At 46.6% G+C, this 17,145-nt stretch overlaps 1 protein-coding gene across 1 annotated transcript in view; it reads right to left on the bottom strand.

Annotated features, from left to right (window-relative positions):
• LOC147425020 (heat shock protein 90-5, chloroplastic-like) overlaps positions 1-17,145 on the bottom strand; it is a 56,623-nt gene continuing 39,478 nt past the window's right edge. Inside the window, exons 17-20 of the mRNA XM_086500590.1 lie at positions 13,527-13,695; positions 13,323-13,431; positions 814-897; positions 1-725 (exon numbers count right to left, since the gene is read on the bottom strand). Of these exons, the coding sequence (XP_086356716.1) occupies positions 405-725; positions 814-897; positions 13,323-13,431; positions 13,527-13,695 (683 nt within the window). The 3' untranslated portion in view covers positions 1-404. The remainder of the gene's footprint in view (positions 726-813; positions 898-13,322; positions 13,432-13,526; positions 13,696-17,145) is intronic.

A 17,145-nucleotide genomic window follows, 5' to 3' on the forward strand; every position in this document is an offset into this window, starting at 1 on the left:
TTGGACACTAAAACAATCTCAATGATTCAGGTTAGCACGGAGCAAGAGTAATACCAAAGTTCTCAATCCCGAAGTCCACCCTCTTCCATACATATGCTCTGCTCTTGTTTTGATGGACTTCACTAATTAATTATTCATTCTTTGGAGTCGATCGGCAATGTGCGACAACAAGCCTGAGCGACTCACCAAAGAAGAATAGGAGGAAATACATCGATCATAAATTACAAGCACAAAATTTCCTACATGTCTGTACAAATGTTCCGAGTATATAAAGCTCCAATGCTTTTGCACCCACCATGAACTCAATGTGGAAGACAATTTACAACAGCCGCATACTATGGTGCAACCACCCTGCACAATCCACTCAAAAAGAACTTTGCTCTAAGCTCAAGTAACCTCAATTACTACATCACCTCAGGTTCAATAGGAGGTGAAGACGAAGGTTGCGCCATATCTTGAGGTGGTTGGTTGGGATCATAGTACTCCACTTGAGGAGGTTCTCCACTTGCTTGATACTCGGCAAAACCAGGGTACTGACCAGTTCCTACATATTCGTCGTAGCTAGTGTACATATCCATCTCTGGATCCATGGCACTATCCGAGTATGGTTGGCTTGGTTGGTTTGATTGTGGCTGTTCACCTCTTCCAAAATCCTCCCTTTTGGTACCAACCATTGAGGCCATGAGGTCATATATTCTGTATCCAAACCCTGCAGGATCCTCCGGCTGCAAAAAAGCAGGCAGATAATAACATTAGTACTGCTTGTGGACCACTCTGAGTTTCCACCATATCAAGGGGTAGCAGAAGGCTTACAACAAAACCACTGGACATGAGAGCAGTCTCATATAGAAGATCCACAATCTCTCCTGTGCCAGATTTACCGGCCAGCCGTGCATCCTGTTCAATAAAATTGCAGTTGAAGGAAAATCAACCTCTCTCTCTCTCTCTCTAAGTTACAAACAGAGGGGGTGATTAAGCTGAGGGCTTGCTTGCAACAAGCAGAGGGCCAAAATCCACAAAATATATGATCAAAGACACCAAGACTATTTCTTGGTTCTCTATCTCTCAGACCTCCTAACATATACATTTTTACCGTCCTTGGGACACAGTATGAGGAGAGTTTTCTAATTCTTTGAGTTAGTGAGACGAATACCATCTCTGTTTGAATTAATGGAAAGAACCAACAATATACTCAGGAGCCTTGTCACGCTCTAGAGAAACACGTGGTATTACTGCTGAAGAAGAGGGAACATCTGGAGGTGGACCATGTACCATAGGATTCCTGCTCCTCTAAACCTGGGTAATCTGAGGAGCCTCTGCCGCTGTCTCTGCATTTTCTTTGCTTCCCTCCTCCTAGCTCTCTCTACCTCTGATCTCTGAGTACTTGAAGACCCCTATGGAGTCTCGACTCTCTTGACTCTCCTTGATGTCTGTTTGCTGTCGATGCTTTGGACACATCATGTCCTGCTCTACCACACACACACTGGGAGCCCAGTGAAGAAAACTTTCTCAAGAATATCTCAACCGTGTATTGTAGGGGGAGACATGAATCAAGAAGGATCTTCACCAGAGAGGGATGAAGAAAAACCCAAAGAGTGGGCCATTGGATGGTGCTCAACCCTCACTCAACACAACACATCTACCGATCTCTGAATATGTGACAAACTCTTGCACTAAACTTGGCTGTCTAACTGTGACACCCACAGCCTCACCCATGCTAGTAAGATCCATCCTTTGTCTCCATCAATCCAAGTAACAATAAGCTTGACTTTGGTGGAGTAGATTCCATGCAAGAGCTTGGCTAAGCCTAGTTTGATGTCTCACGTTGAACTCTGAAGCAACACTCCCCAACGGAGAGAGAATCACAACTTTAGAACTGACACGTCAAAAAAGCTGCCTGGAGGAAGCTTTGCAGGAAAAGTAGCTGTATACTGTGTACAAAAGAGACCTCTGCAGATGCTCAATGGCCTATCACCCAGAGAATGTACAAAAGAGGGATAAAAACGTGAGGTCTATGTATCCTGAAGGACTCCTTCAGCTGTCTACCTAGAAGACTAAAACCCACCCCCTCGCTTCCATACACACGATGTAACCCAGGGAAGTCAATGAATAATGACCAAACGGGATTCCCTGCATTACTAGCGGCTCATCAGAGTCTCGAACCCAACAGCTCAATCATCCAGTGTCTGTTTACAAGCTGATGAGCACCGAGCAAAAGAGAAAGTACTCCTAGGGAAACACCAGCAGACTGTCTACAAGCCGATGAGCACTGAGAAAAAGAGGAAGTACTCCTAATGAAACACCAGCAGACACATGGAGCCTGAGTCTTCAACATGCCTTGGGTCAAAGAGGGAAGTGGAAAAGGGGGAACGGGAGGCTAGGACATAACGGCTGTACCAAGAGGCTCAAGGGAGGATTGGCTTCAAATGGGAGACACAGAAAGGGTCTCTGCCTGCTGTAGGGTGACTCCTTGCCGTGTCTGTCTCATGGTAGGGTGGTGGTGGTCCTTTGGAAGAAGTCTGTAGGCTGTGATGGTCTGCCACCCTCTGGTGCTGCTAGGCACTAATCTCTACAACTCCATGACCTGTCGTAGGGTGGGCTATCCTGTGAAAAGGGCGTCATATCTGGCTCTAGTACTCTCATATGCTCTACATTTGCAGACAAAATCCTCCTCGTCCTCGGTCACCCTCTCTGTGCAAAGCTGGCATCGCCTCTCAGCTCTGAAGGTATTAACAACTCTCCCTTTCTCTTATCTCTAGCCGGTGTGGTGATACCCTGAGCTGACCAGTTGCCACTTGTGAACTATGTGGCATGTACGTGTCCATGTAGCGTGGTCTCTGGATGATTCCCTCGTCTAGCATGGTCAAGAAGTGCTCGCTGTAATACAGCATCTTTGGGGGAAGAGGCTGTGAAGGTGTGATCCATCTCTTTTTGATGTAGAGCTGCAATAGATCCTGTCTGAGTACCGTGTTCCTCTCATTGTGTGAGTTGGATGAAGGGTGAGTCGAGGTCATCCTACAAGGGTGGTAATCTATCGATGTCTAGTCAATGAGCTTCAAACCACTGTCTCACTTGCCAGAACCAAGACTCCTACCCACCTAATGCTGAATGCTGGCTCAAGGCCTCAAAGCATGTGACTCTATCTAATGGCATCTCTCTCATCCGGCCTCACTATTTGAAATGAAAAAGAGAGAGAGAGAGAGAGGAGAAGAGAATTTTTAACATCGTAGGAAACTATCCCGAGAGAGAGATGAAATAATATATCAACGTCTTCAAAAGGCCAAAATGACCTATAAGACCATTCCCCGTTACAAATTGATGAATCTGATACCATGTCTGGTTTACAAAAAAAGAGATACTAAAATGAATCTAGAAGTGCTGCTAGCTGGAACTGTGTGGGGTATGTGTGACCACTCATACAATGCACAATACAAGAGGGTGATATAATGAGTAATAAATTCATCCTCATCTATACTCTGGATGTCGAGATAGTATGGCTCGAATCCTTTGCTGTAGTCTCGGTCGATGGCTATGAAACTCCTCTCCTTAGTTGTGGGCGTCTCAATCTCCCTAGTTCTAATGCCCAGTCAATGAGAGTACCGCAGGTGTGAGTACGAGCTGAGCTTTGCAATGGTGACTGCTCCTCTATCTGTTCAGTGTCTAATGTGAAGAAATCAGTAATCTATATCTCTTGGATTGTCTCTCTCTAGATCTCCTCAGTAAACTCTCTCTCTATTTGTGTAACTCAAGTAGATGCAGTCCAAGACATCTTTGGTCTTGATAGCTCACGACTCTTGAGAAGGGTCCGAAACCCTCTTTGAATAGAGAGTGGAAGCAACCTCGTATCTCGTAATACACTGAATAGACATATATAATGCATCTCTGTAAGGTGCAACGGAAGTGAATGTTGAACTTTGCTCAAGATGAGTACTAACTGTCATGCTGATGATCATGCTATGTGCAACCAGAGGATATGCAACTGGACATGCACGTCCTGCGCACAAGCTCACAAAGGTGGCAGAACACTTCCTAAGCTGACCTGAACCCTAGACCTGAAGTAGCTTGTCCACATGCACATAGGGTTAGATGTGCACGTGACATCCCCTCCTTTTTAAAGTGAGGTACTGGTACCGATCTGCATGGCTTCCTTGTAGGCTGCCGACAACTCTAGGTAATCTTTGAAAAACTCTTCATCGACCCACACTGCCTCGTGGATTCCTCGATCCTTGAACTTCAAAAAGTACCGTCTGACTTGCTTCTTTGAGCCATGGTGTCGGCTGCATACGACCCTTTTCCAAGAGGTCTTTCACTTGGTTCATAATCTCTTCATTAATAGTATGATCCTCAGGACGAGTTGGTGGCAACTCGCGTGGTAGGCCCTCTGAAAAGCAATCGGCATGAGTGTGGAGAAAATCCTGGCGTTCTTTATCAAGGTCAAAACATATTCAACCTTCAATCATCATTCAGTTTTCTCCAGAAAAATAGAGCAAAGAAACTGAATTTCATCAAGTACAATCTCTTTGCCCTTCATTTGTCAAAGTCGCTTTCTCAGCCCGATAGTCAACCACGGTATTGTTCTTATGGTACCAAGGGATTTCGAGGAGGGCGCCACAACCTCCCAAGGGCATTACGTAGAAGTCCTCCTGCCCTAAATACCCCTGACATTGCAAACGAAGTTTGCCAATGATCGGTGTAATGGCATCATCCAGTCCGGGTGCTGCTAGAACTACCTCTGCCTGTGGCCTCAGCACGTCGGGCGTAATTCCAAATCGAGCCGCCAATTCAAGTGAAAAGAAGTTGGCCTTGGCTCCTCCATCAAAGAAAATGAGGGCTTCGTGATCTTTCACTTTGCTCTAAGTGCGGCAAAGTTTGTACTTTCGTTCATCTGATTCGGTTCAGGCCCCACGCAATGTTGTACTAGTTTTGTTTTCATCTGCCTTTTTCTGCCACATTCCTCTGTTGCTCTAGAACTCTCTGGCCTGTCTTCAATCTGTTCTTGCTGTGCCTTTTTGGGGCACTTTGCGGAGATGTGCCCATGTTCCCCGCATCCAAAACACTTCCCCTCTTTGAGATAGAACCCTTTCTCTAAGAGTCTGTCGGGGATGTGTATCTTTCTTTTCTTTGTACTGGGAACTCTTTCTCTTTCTACTTTCATTGTGAGAGGTCTATTGGGTTCTCTGAGTCAAGATCTCATCAGTGGGGTAAGTCAAGTTTCCCGAATGTATCGCAAAACCCCGTTTCACATGACCCATCAATTCTTCAAAAGAATTCAACTTCTGCTCCAAGCAATAGTCTTGGATCTCTGTAGGAAGTCCGCAACAAAACCGCTCAATCTGTTCTCTAAACAAGACCTTCGTAAATGAAGAGGCTGGTAGAAAAGAGTTCCAAAATCTCTCGCAATAAGCGTCCAAAGAATCTCCCTTGGTCATCCAAAGATGATTTTAAGCAGTTCATATATCTCATTCGTACTCTCGAGACAACCAAGAAGAAATAAAAAGCCTTTTGAATTTCAACCATTTAATTGAAGCTTACTTGTTCAGTAGAAGGATGGACCACCATGTTCGAGCATTTCCCTTGAAGAAAGAGGTAGCCCTCCGAATCTTGGAGTGCTCTGAGTAATGTCCTCCAGAGAAAGTGAAACCGGCCTGTAGGGCGGTAGGCGTTGGCTTTCACCCGAAATTCTTTACTTTAGACACACACACAGAGCACTTTGCAAAGGAGACCTGTAATGGGAATTAACAGTTAATCACACACACGGCTCGGAAGCTAGAATGCTCCGAGCAGACACCGACAACCTGTAGGCCCCAAAATTGGCGCCCCTTTCGGTATTTCTTTATTCTTTATCAAAGGGAATAAAACCTGTGATCTCCCACAAGCTGGCCCGCACAATCTAGGCTAAGAAACACCTGTTCTCGCCCGATTTCGGCAGCATAACTGTACTAGGACGCTTCACAGTCAATATCCCCACACAATAGGTGACTTTCCCGACGCATACGGACACTTTGCAAAACCTGGCGAGAATCTGCAGCACACTGAATTCTCTGTTTTCTGCCCCGAAAATGCGCCAGTTCACCTGTACAGCGGTCCCCTTGCGTCCCCGAACCTCTTGGGGGTATTAGGGTCCGTTTAGGGCCCAAACCCTAAACCTGCAAAAATACACAGAAGGCTGTAATTCCCTGTTTTGGGTTCTGTTTCGCGTGCCGGTCACATCCATAGCAAGACCTCGAGCTCCCGCACCTGTAGGGCTACTTGCCCTTTGAATCGGACGAGATTTCTGGCGTGAAACCTCTTCGAATTCACCTGTACCTGCGGGGGATTAGCCGCTAGCTAATCCATTACCTGTGCAAGAGGCTCTTGCCTCGGCAATCGCGCATGAACCCACATAACTGTACATTGGTCAAATGAAAAGCCCACTAGTGGGGCATAACATACTGCTCGTAGGGGAGAGAGAGGGCAGTGCGTAGCGTGCAGGGCATCACTCCTGGCACCGCACTCTACATAAGAGGGAAAGGAAGCACTCCATAGCTCTTAACCCGTGACAGAGAGTGAATGAGGCTCCTCTCAGCTTAAAATTCAACGCCCATTTTTCTGGAAGAGGCAAATTCATAAATTTTTGCCACTTGGCGCATTTACAAGCATTTTCCCGTTTCGGGTTCGCCGCTTAAAAATATCATGACCGGTTGCCCCGTTGACTTCGCGGCAGAGTTGTAAAATGTTCCCCTAGTCATACCGGAGGTAATGACGCGAACACATTTCACGGCCCAAAATAGCAGTGAAGAATACTTTAGACACACACACAGAGCACTTTGCAAAGGAGACCTGTAATGGGAATTAACAGTTAATCACACACACGGCTCGGAAGCTAGAATGCTCCGAGCAGACACCGACAACCTGTAGGCCCCAAAATTGGCGCCCCTTTCGGTATTTCTTTATTCTTTATCAAAGGGAATAAAACCTGTGATCTCCCACAAGCTGGCCCGCACAATCTAGGCTAAGAAACACCTGTTCTGGCCCGATTTCGGCAACATAACTGTACTAGGACGCTTCACAGTCAATATCCCCACACAATAGGTGACTTTCCCGACGCATACGGACACTTTGCAAAACCTGGCGAGAATCTGCAGCACGCTGAATTCTCTGTTTTCTGCCCCGAAAATGCGCCAGTTCACCTGTACAGCGGTCCCCTTGCGTCCCCGAACCTCTTGGGGGTATTAGGGTCCGTTTAGGGCCCAAACCCTAAACCTGCAAAAATACACAGAAGGCTGTAATTCCCTGTTTTGGGTTCTGTTTCGCGTGCCGGTCACATCCATAGCAAGACCTCGAGCTCCCGCACCTGTAGGGCTACTTGCCCTTTGAATCGGACGAGATTTCTGGCGTGAAACCTCTCCGAATTCACCTGTACCTGCGGGGGATTAGCCGCTAGCTAATCCATTACCTGTGCAAGAGGCTCTTGCCTCGGCAATCGCGCATGAACCCACATAACTGTACATTGGTCAAATGAAAAGCCCACTAGTGGGGCATAACATACTGCTCGTAGGGGAGAGAGAGGGCAGTGCGTAGCGTGCAGGGCATCACTCCTGGCACCGCACTCTACATAAGAGGGAAAGGAAGCACTCCATAGCTCTTAACCCGTGACAGAGAGTGAATGAGGCTCCTCTCAGCTTAAAATTCAACGCCCATTTTTCTGGAAGAGGCAAATTCATAAATTTTTGCCACTTGGCGCATTTACAAGCATTTTCCCGTTTCGGGTTCGCCGCTTAAAAATATCATGACCGGTTGCCCCGTTGACTTCGCGGCAGAGTTGTAAAATGTTCCCCTAGTCATACCGGAGGTAATGACGCGAACACATTTCACGGCCCAAAATAGCAGTTCCCTAAATTTTAGGAGATGCTTCCGTTGGGCTCCCACTGGTCTTCTGACCATCTATCCTCATTGGGACCGCATCCAAAAGTGCAATGTGGCCCAACTATCGGATGCTTTTTGTTGGTAGTCCCACCTTGACTTTACGCCTTAATTGAGTTCACTTCCTAGTATCCGCCAACTTGCTAAGTGCCACGGGGGGACCTATATGATCTTGCTCTGAGCCTAGACATCCTCTTACCATACGAATTCTAGTGCCGACCACTTCCCGTCTGCGGGTGAATCTACCGTTCACATTGGCCATACAATGTCCGACCGTTTGCTACTTCAAAAAGAGGGTCTCAAAACAAATAAAATAAACCCCATTGGAAAGAAACCAACAACCAAGGTTAGCAATTGCCACATCTTTGTGACATGGTTAATAACTGCCATGTCCTCGTGACAGAAAGCTATATCAAACTGCTGTATGAAGGCCAAAGCCCTCGAAGCATCGCGGAATCCAAAAAAAGTGTCAAAACTTAACTAACTACCCACCTTCTTCAAATTCTTGAACCTTCTTGCTTTCATCTTCGAGGAAGTCACACTGGTTGGCTTTATAGAAATGCTTCTCCTTTGCATAAAATCTCTGATCATCGGAGTCCGAACTCTCTAAGGATGACTCCTCTATAGAACTGTCAGAAACTGGGCGAAATCTAGGCTTCTTTGCCTTTTTCTTGCCCTTTCCAAAGCTTTGCTTTTTGCTTCGCTTGTCCATGTCTTTCTGTGAGTACAGATTCTGCTTTTCTGCACTCGTCTGTCTTTTCAGCTTTACTCCCTATGGAAGAGGAGAAACAATGGCCGCACGCCATCTCAAGTAAATCTTATCAATCGGGTAATTCTTCAGGTGTATCATCCATCTCAGGTCCCTGTAGTACTTATCTCTTCTGGCAAATTTGTTCGATTTTTTTTTTTGCCCAAATCTTCATTCTTTTCTTTGGTTTCCGCACCGGATGTTCAACTTTGCTTTGCCTTCCCACTAAGAGGTGTCATCTCTGTCAGATTCTTCACGAGAACCCGTGTGTAATTTGGGATTCTTAATGGCTTTATGCCTTGTAAGACAGAGCGATGAAGACGGGAGCACGCCCGATGCGCGATGTATGAAGGGTGGGAGTGGCTAATAAATCCGGGTTTGGGACACGAAGATTTTTTCCCAAAAGCTGTGTGCATTGTAAAAAGGATCGGATCCTCCATAGAAGAAGAATCTTGCTATGCTCTGACACCACTGTAACAAATTGAGTCGACACGGCCCGGCATAGTTCCGTGCCAAGAGGTACTGGTGTCCCTTTCGGTATTTCTTTTTATATTAATCTTTGAGCAAAGTACAACTCCCGTGGGTGCTCGCTCTCAGACTCTGCGTCCAGATACTCCGTAGAGTGAGTCCCCCCTGGTTTCATTATAAAGGTAACAAGGGATGCTAAAAGCAGAGCCCCAAAAGCTTCAAACTTAAGAGCAAAGTTTCCAAAAGCAATTCCTTAAAAATCTCCCATCCAAAAGCAGCTAAAAACAGCCAGTGTAATTTCGGCACTTTCGTACGGCCTGCACGTCAGTAGCGTGATTTTCGACCGAAAATTAGGGCGTCGTACTGGCTACCACGTCATCATCCTGTCGGCGTGAATTCTGACGTTTCATACGAGCTCTTCTCACCAGAGAGTGTGTATGTGTGTCTCCCGGGGTCTACTATCACGTCACCCATTTGTGACACATACTTACTGAATGTCAACTTCTCCGTGACGAGGTTGTTGGAATCCACTTCTCGACTTGTGCTACCTGATGATTCGCCCACGTCCTTGAGTGGCTCGGACTTCAAGGTGAGAATCTATAGGACCAACTCTTGCATGCGTTGGTCTCTCTGCGCCTCACATTCTAATTCCAAGGCCGCTCGTCCTTTTTCGACCACCATGCGCGCGTGCTCACGCTCACGCTCCAAGGCTATCCTTCTTTGTTTGGCCACCAAGCGCGCTTGCTCGCGCTCGCAATCAAAGGTGGCACGTTGTGCCTCTTGTTATAGCATAATGTCCATCATCGTCTTGACCAAAGCCTCCATAGGATTTGGTGCAACCCTTGGCGTAGATGGGGAAGGGGGAGGGTCGGAAAAACCTTGTGGTGCGGAAAATTCTTCCTCGTCACCTCCATGCTCATCACCCCCACACAAAGTATCCATACCACTTCGGGTGATGACCATACACTGAGATCTTGGGTACTTAAGTCCATGAGGAACTTGGGTTCTTGAGGTTCTTGAGTTCTTGAGGTCTTTCTTTAGCTTGCAATCTATGTTAGAGAAGGCTTTTCTCTTACCCGAGCTCTGCTCTTCCCTGCGGGTGCACCCCTTGGCGGCCTTGCGCCCACACCAAGGTTGCTTTTTCCCACCTTACATCGATTGGCCGGCCGCTAAGTGCACGGTCCGCTCTCAATGAGTGAAAAGAGAAACAAGGGGAGGCCAGACAAGCCCTTCTTTCTTGGGTTACCTGTCACTCTTCAAAAACACGATTAGGAATCGACACGCCCAAGTGGATTTGGTTTACGTGCGACCGCAACAAGCAAAAAAATTTATGTGGTTCTTTCCTTGAGTGATACAAAACACTGCCAAAGCTCTGATACCAATGTAAGGTGTAGAGGAAGTGAATGTTGAACTTTGCTCAAGATGAGTACTGACTGTCATGCTGATGATCATGCTATGTGCAACCAGAGGATATGCAACTACTCTAAAGTGCCTGGACATACACGGCCTGCGCACAGGCTCACAAAGGTGCTAGAACACTTCCTAAGCTGATCTCAACCCTAGACCTCAAGTAGCTTGTCCACATGCACATAGGGTTAGATGTGCACGTGACAATCTCTCTCTCTCTCTCTCTCTCTCTCTCTCTCTCTCTCTCTCTCTCTCTCTCTGTGTATGGCATAGGCACCATATCCTGCTAGCTGCTAGTATCCCTCTGAATCTACCAGTCTCAATCTCAAGCTGGTGTGAAGATGTCCGTATTTGACCAATGACACTGGGTCAACTAGGTCACGTCCTGGCAAACGAGTCTAGTAATGACACTGGGTCAACTAGGTCACGTCCTGGCAAACGATGGTGCATTGAGGGAGTACTGGAAGAGAGGCAAGCTGTCCATGCTGAAGCCATGTCTTTGAAACCATGATGACATCTGTGCATACCAGCATGATGTGTGTCACAAACTGCTCACGTGTCAAGCCACTAAAGAACAGAGGCGACTGGCAGATCCTGACCGAGGGGCCTAAACCCTAAGAAGAAGTCCTACCAACTTATGGGACCCCGTCCGATGGGGCCCAAAGGACCTAGAGGTTAAAGTGGGACAACCCACACGCAAAGCAAATTCAAGTGCTGATGTGGTAGGTGTACGGATTTTCGTAATTTCACGTCGTTTTGGGTTCAGCGATGCTTTTGAGTTTATAGCTTTTCACGTAAACTGCTTCTGAATGGCCAAGGGTCTTCAAATATGAATTGTGGGCTCTCCCTCGTTTACATACAATCCACTATCCTCCGCAAATCCATGTAATGCATCCGAATGTCGCTACATACCCTCCGGTGAGTCAGAGATTAACACAATATAATCAACATATAGCAACAATGGAATCCATGTCCCTGCTAGCTGGGCACCTCTGTCACCCTCTCTATCAATGTAATCAGAAACCTCATCTATATACATACTAAATAGAGTAGGAGACAATGGACAAACTCCAATAGTGGAGTGAACTAAATCGGTTATTCCCTCTCGAGTGCGTACATGTCCCACCACAGATCTATATAGAGCCATGATCCCCCAAATCAACTCAATGGCGAAAATGACCTATGAGACCCAAAAAAGTTAAGTCTCCAAGAATCTCATAAACTGTATGTGAAAAAAATATGAGAGAGAGAGAGAGAGAGAGAGAGAGAGAGAGAGAGAGAGAGAGAGAGAGAGAGAGAAGAAGAAGAAGAAGAAGGAGAAGGAGAAGGAGAAGGAGAAGGAGAAGAGAATTTTTAACGTCATAGGAAGCTATCCCAAGAGACCTCAAAGATCTATCCGACAAGAGTTGAACTCAAGACGTGTTATTCAAGAGGGAAATGGCATAACCAATTCACCACACTTGAGAGAGAGAGAGAGAGAGAGAGAGAGAGAGAGAGAGAGAGAGAGCCATTGGCGGAGGTCCACTATGTAGGACGAAGAGAGTGAGAGATGCGGTTGAGGAAGGGGGGCCCTTGGTGGCATGCATGCAGGCATAGGAGAGAGGGAAGGGTCCAGCCCTCGAGCGCTTGCTACGCTATAGGCAAAGGGGAGGGGGGTCAATGGGGGGCTTGCCTTGGTGGTGCTCACAATGCAAGGGGAGCCCTGCTTCAAACTGTTTTTAACAAACTTTAGTAACACACATTGACCTCCTTCAAAAACCGAATGTCTCCATCGCCTGTTTGCTTGCTTCTTTTGTCGTTCTTTACCTCCTTAGATAGTGGCTCGTACAGTCATTATTGTCTTTAAATCTGAAGCAAAATTTATTCTCTCTTCGGAGAGTTTTGGGCCATTGTTCAAGCCTATGGATCACACTGATGACAAATGCCTTGGGCTTTTCTTGGTAAAGTTAGGCAAACATAGACAAGCTCATACAAAATTAGAAACGCTCTAGCGGAGGACCCATCCACAGGCAAGTGACACTTTTCTTCCAGAGCAGCACCCCTTAGTAGAACCCCAGGATAGGTCACTTTTCAGTCCACAATACTCTTCCCCAATAGAGCTGTAGGATGGTCTTGATGCCCTCCTCTCTCTCACAAATCACTTCAACGATCTTTTACCATTGTCACATCGGCCATTACTGAGAAGCAAAGGGCACATACAACCAAGTTCTTTTTTACAACAGAGGACATTGATGCCATGATGCAGCTTCCCATGAGATAGTTTGTGTTGTGGTACCAAGAGTGGCAGCCTTGGCAGCCTATTCAAGAGATCACTTTTTGAGAGAGATGCTACCAATTGGCTCTATAGGTTCACTTGTGACTTACTTGTTTACAATCTAAGCACTTGTTCCCTTGAAACTTTTGTGTAGGACATTTGGATCAACAGACAATTGATGTGACTTTTGGTCCCAACGTCTTTTAGGCATTTTGCAGACGTACATAAACATTCCATTCCATTTCATCTCTCTCTCTCTCTCAAAAAAAAAAAAAAAAAAAGCTATGTTACAGAGAACTACAAATCTCATAAATGCCCAACACTAAATCTTTTAACAATGTGGGTAACAAGAGAGCAACTATATATGCACATCAAGATGGTTTGTGAGCAATTAAAGGATGAGTGCCGATCCAATTGTTCTGCCACAAAACTGAAGAAGAGGGAAGTCTTGCCCCCTTCCCTGACACCAAATTCCTACAGTACAATCCCACCCTATCAAAGCCACTAACACTCATCTATAAAAGTAAAAGAGTCATAACTCACATCTAAGTATTGAATGATACGATGCTTTGGATTTATTTCGAGTATTCTGGTAGATGCCATGTATTCTCTCAAACCAGGAGTATCTCCTAGATTTTGTGCTCTCATTATCCTGCAGGAACAAAAATTATTCATGCCACAAGGAATTAACGAAGACAAAATAATTTGAAGTAATGATGATGGACAAGAAACCAGAAAACCACCGACCTTTCCATGTTCGCTGACCACCCATGCTTTCCAGATATCAATGCACAAGGTGATGTGCTTAATCTCCTTGATACCTCGACCTTGGAGATTCTTTCACCTAGCTTATCTTTCATCCAATCGCAAAGTGGGCCAAACTCATCCTCTAGCTGATCCAGCTCTTCATCATCACCTGATTGGAAACATCACATCATTCAAAGACGAGTACAACCGCCTATTGGTAGAGTCCATTTATATGACCATAGTAAAGTCCATATGTTTTTGAAAATCTCATAAAACATGCAACATTACTCACAAAATAAAACAATGATGTCAGAAACAGGGAGTAAACCTAAAGGCTCCACAGCCTAAATTTTTTTATCAAAGCGACTGTGAAATAACACACACGAGAGGGAAAAATGCCTCTGTCTAGACTATTTTTCTGAAAAAAGAGCATCCAGGAGACAAGTACACACACATCAAAATCAAACATTACGAGGGGTCAACAAGCGAGCTAAGAATAGGATCCACCTTGAACAGCTCTCTCTCTCTCTCTCTCTCTCTCTCTCTCTCTCTCTCTCTCTCTCCTTTTCATATCTTTCATAAACTTTCAGAATGTGGCTATATGGCGCGATGGCATACTTTTGAGTTTCTTTAAGACTTCCCTGCTCGCCATTCCGACAATTGGCAAAGATGCAACTACACTTCTCTCTCTCTCTCTCTACGACACCTCAGATGAGATGCTTAGAGAGTTGGATGTGGGTGAGCTGGGGTTTGACAGATGCTCACATGACAGAGAGCAGACTGAGTATGGGAGATACCTCACGGAGATGACGACTACACATGGGCTAGCCATACTTAATGGCTTACAGCGGTTTCCTGGAGCAGCAGGCTTCACATGCTTTCCACACAGACATGGGGCCAGTACAGTGGACTATGTTATGACACAGCCGAGCTTTATTCCTTGTATTCAGGATTTCACGGTGGGAGCCAGACCAGTGGGCGTAGCAGTGGATCATGCTCTCTTGACACTGTCCGTATCTTTTCAGTTTAGTACAGCCCAGAAATCAGGAGGCAGGTCACACACCCGTTATACATTTACACCAGAGACTGACTCGGTTTATACAGAGGCGATCTGGGATCGTCTATGCACAGTTGCTCCAGGCCTCTCAGTAGAGGAGTGCACTACTTTATTGACTGAGACACTACATGATGCAGCATCAGAGGCATACCCACACACTCAACCGGATCGGAGGCGACATTCTGGGAGCATGCCCCAGAATAGTTGGTATGATGAGGAGTGCAGAGAGATGAGAGCCCAGCTTCAGAGGGATCTTCATTTAGGAGTCATCACCTACAGACAGTCGCGGATTGCTTTCCGGCGCCTTGTGCGAAAGAAGAAACGAGCTTACCTGGCCCAGATGGAGCGAGACTTGTATCAGTTGTTCTTGAGTAGAGACTCAGGCGAGGCATGGCGACTCTTCCATGAGCACTCCCCTCCCCCAGTGATTACTTCTCCTGATGTGTGGGGCCAGTATGCGACATCGTTATATACGGTTCCTGGGCAGGATCCCCTTCCAGATCCTACAGAGCCATGTCCACCTACGAGCACCTTCTTTACCACTGAGATGGTAAAGAGAGCCATTGACACGATGAGGAGCAGGAGGGCTTACGATCATGACGGTCTAGTAGCGGAGCACTTTATACATGCTAGGGATATGCTGATGGAGGTTCTTGCAGTGTTGTTCAATCGTGCCATGTGTGAGGGATTACCTGAGACTTGGAGGTTGTCTACTATTGTGCCTATATTCAAGGCAGGTGATCCTACAGAGCCTGGAAATTACCGCACTATTATGGTTGGACACACACTGGCACGATTGTATGCATCCATTATTGAGCAGCAGTTGAGTAACTGGGCAGAGGGTGAGGGTGTACGGGCAAAGGGACAGGCAGGTTTCAGGAGGGGTTTCTCCACTCTTGACCATATTCTGACACTCAGAGCTATCATTGAGGAGGGCAGGTCACATGGGAGACGGATTTATTGTAGCTTTGTGGATTTCCGCAAAGCATTTGACATGGTACCGAGAGCTCGACTGATGCGCAGACTGCAGGAGATGGGGGTGCCCACAGTGTTGATTTGGGGGATTATGGCTTTATACAGATCAGTGATGGGACATGTACGCACCCCAGAGGGGATATCTGACTTAGTTCACTCCACTATCGGGGTGAAACAGGGTTGCCCATTGTCTCCTACTCTATTTGGTATGTATGTTGATGAGGTGTCTGATTACATTGACAGAGAGGGTGATAGAGGTGCCCAGCTGGCAGGGACGTGGATCCCATTGTTGTTATATGCTGATGATATTGTCTTGATCTCTGACTCACCAGAGGGTATGCAGCGACAGTTGGATGCATTACACAGTTTTGCAGAGGATAGTGGATTGTCTGTAAACCTTGGTAAAACCAAGGTCATGGTGTTTAACACCACACCGCAGTGGATCAGGAGATCGGCACCGACCTTCACGTATGGTCAAGAGATTGTGGAGTATACAGATGCATACACTTACCTTGGGATAGTCTTCACTGGGCCGAGGTTTTCTTTGGGGAGAGCAGCAAAGACTAGACTGACCAGAGCTTATGCGGCCTTGGGAGGCTTGGAGAGGATGTGTTCGCAGGTTCAGTTCCAGGAACCTCGGACAAAGTTATGGCTCTTTGATACTTTAGTAGCCTCAGCTATGATGTATGGGGTACAGGTATGGGGACCTTCTGTAGGCCAGGATGGTTGGAGAGGTATGGAGAGGCCCTTGGTATCTATGATCTCCCGATTGATTAGAGCCAAGGCCTCCGTACCTCACGCGATCATTCGAGCAGAGCTAGCTGCCCCCCCCATGGAGATTGAGGCGCTTACCAGATCAGTGTCCTTTGTGCACAGCCTATGGGATACTACTAGAGACAGATATGCTAGATTGGCCCTTGAGTCTTCCAGACAGTTAGCTCTACAGGGGGACACTTCATGCTGGTATGCACAGATGACTTCATGGTTTCAGACGCATGGCTTCACCATGGACAGGTTGCCCCCTTTCCAGTATTCTCTTCAGGCACCCTCGCTGTCTCTTACACGGGTGGAGATCACTAGACTCATTCGTCAGGACCTGATCCAGCTCGACACCAGGAGGACATGGATAGAGCCGCCTCAGGAGTTGAGCACAAAGATGGCTTTCTATAGAGAGCATCTTCTCCACCTCACAGGAGATGGGTTTGTGATTCGACCCAGCTACATGGACACACATATGTCTCATGGTTTGCGTTGTGCCATTGGTCAGATACGCACATCCTCACATCAGCTCAAGATTGAGACCGGTAGATTCAGAGGGATACCAGCAGACAGCAGGATATGCCGATTATGCCAGAGAGAGCCAGAGACAGAGTTGCACTACATATGTCATTGCACAGTGTTCTATGAGATACGGGGGCGTTTCCACTGCTTATTCAGAGAGGGTTTTGGTCCTCTATCTAGGGTCATGAGTTATGAGGATCAGAGATGTCTTGGACTATATCTACTTGAGTTACACAGGTATAGAGACACTTTACTGGGGAGAGCTAGAGAGAGGCAGTCCCAGAGACACATTACAGATTTCTTTTC

This window comes from Adiantum capillus-veneris, chromosome 25, assembly GCF_014529385.1.
Source record: "Adiantum capillus-veneris isolate H3 chromosome 25, ASM1452938v2, whole genome shotgun sequence".
Taxonomy (NCBI): Eukaryota; Viridiplantae; Streptophyta; class Polypodiopsida; order Polypodiales; family Pteridaceae; genus Adiantum; species Adiantum capillus-veneris.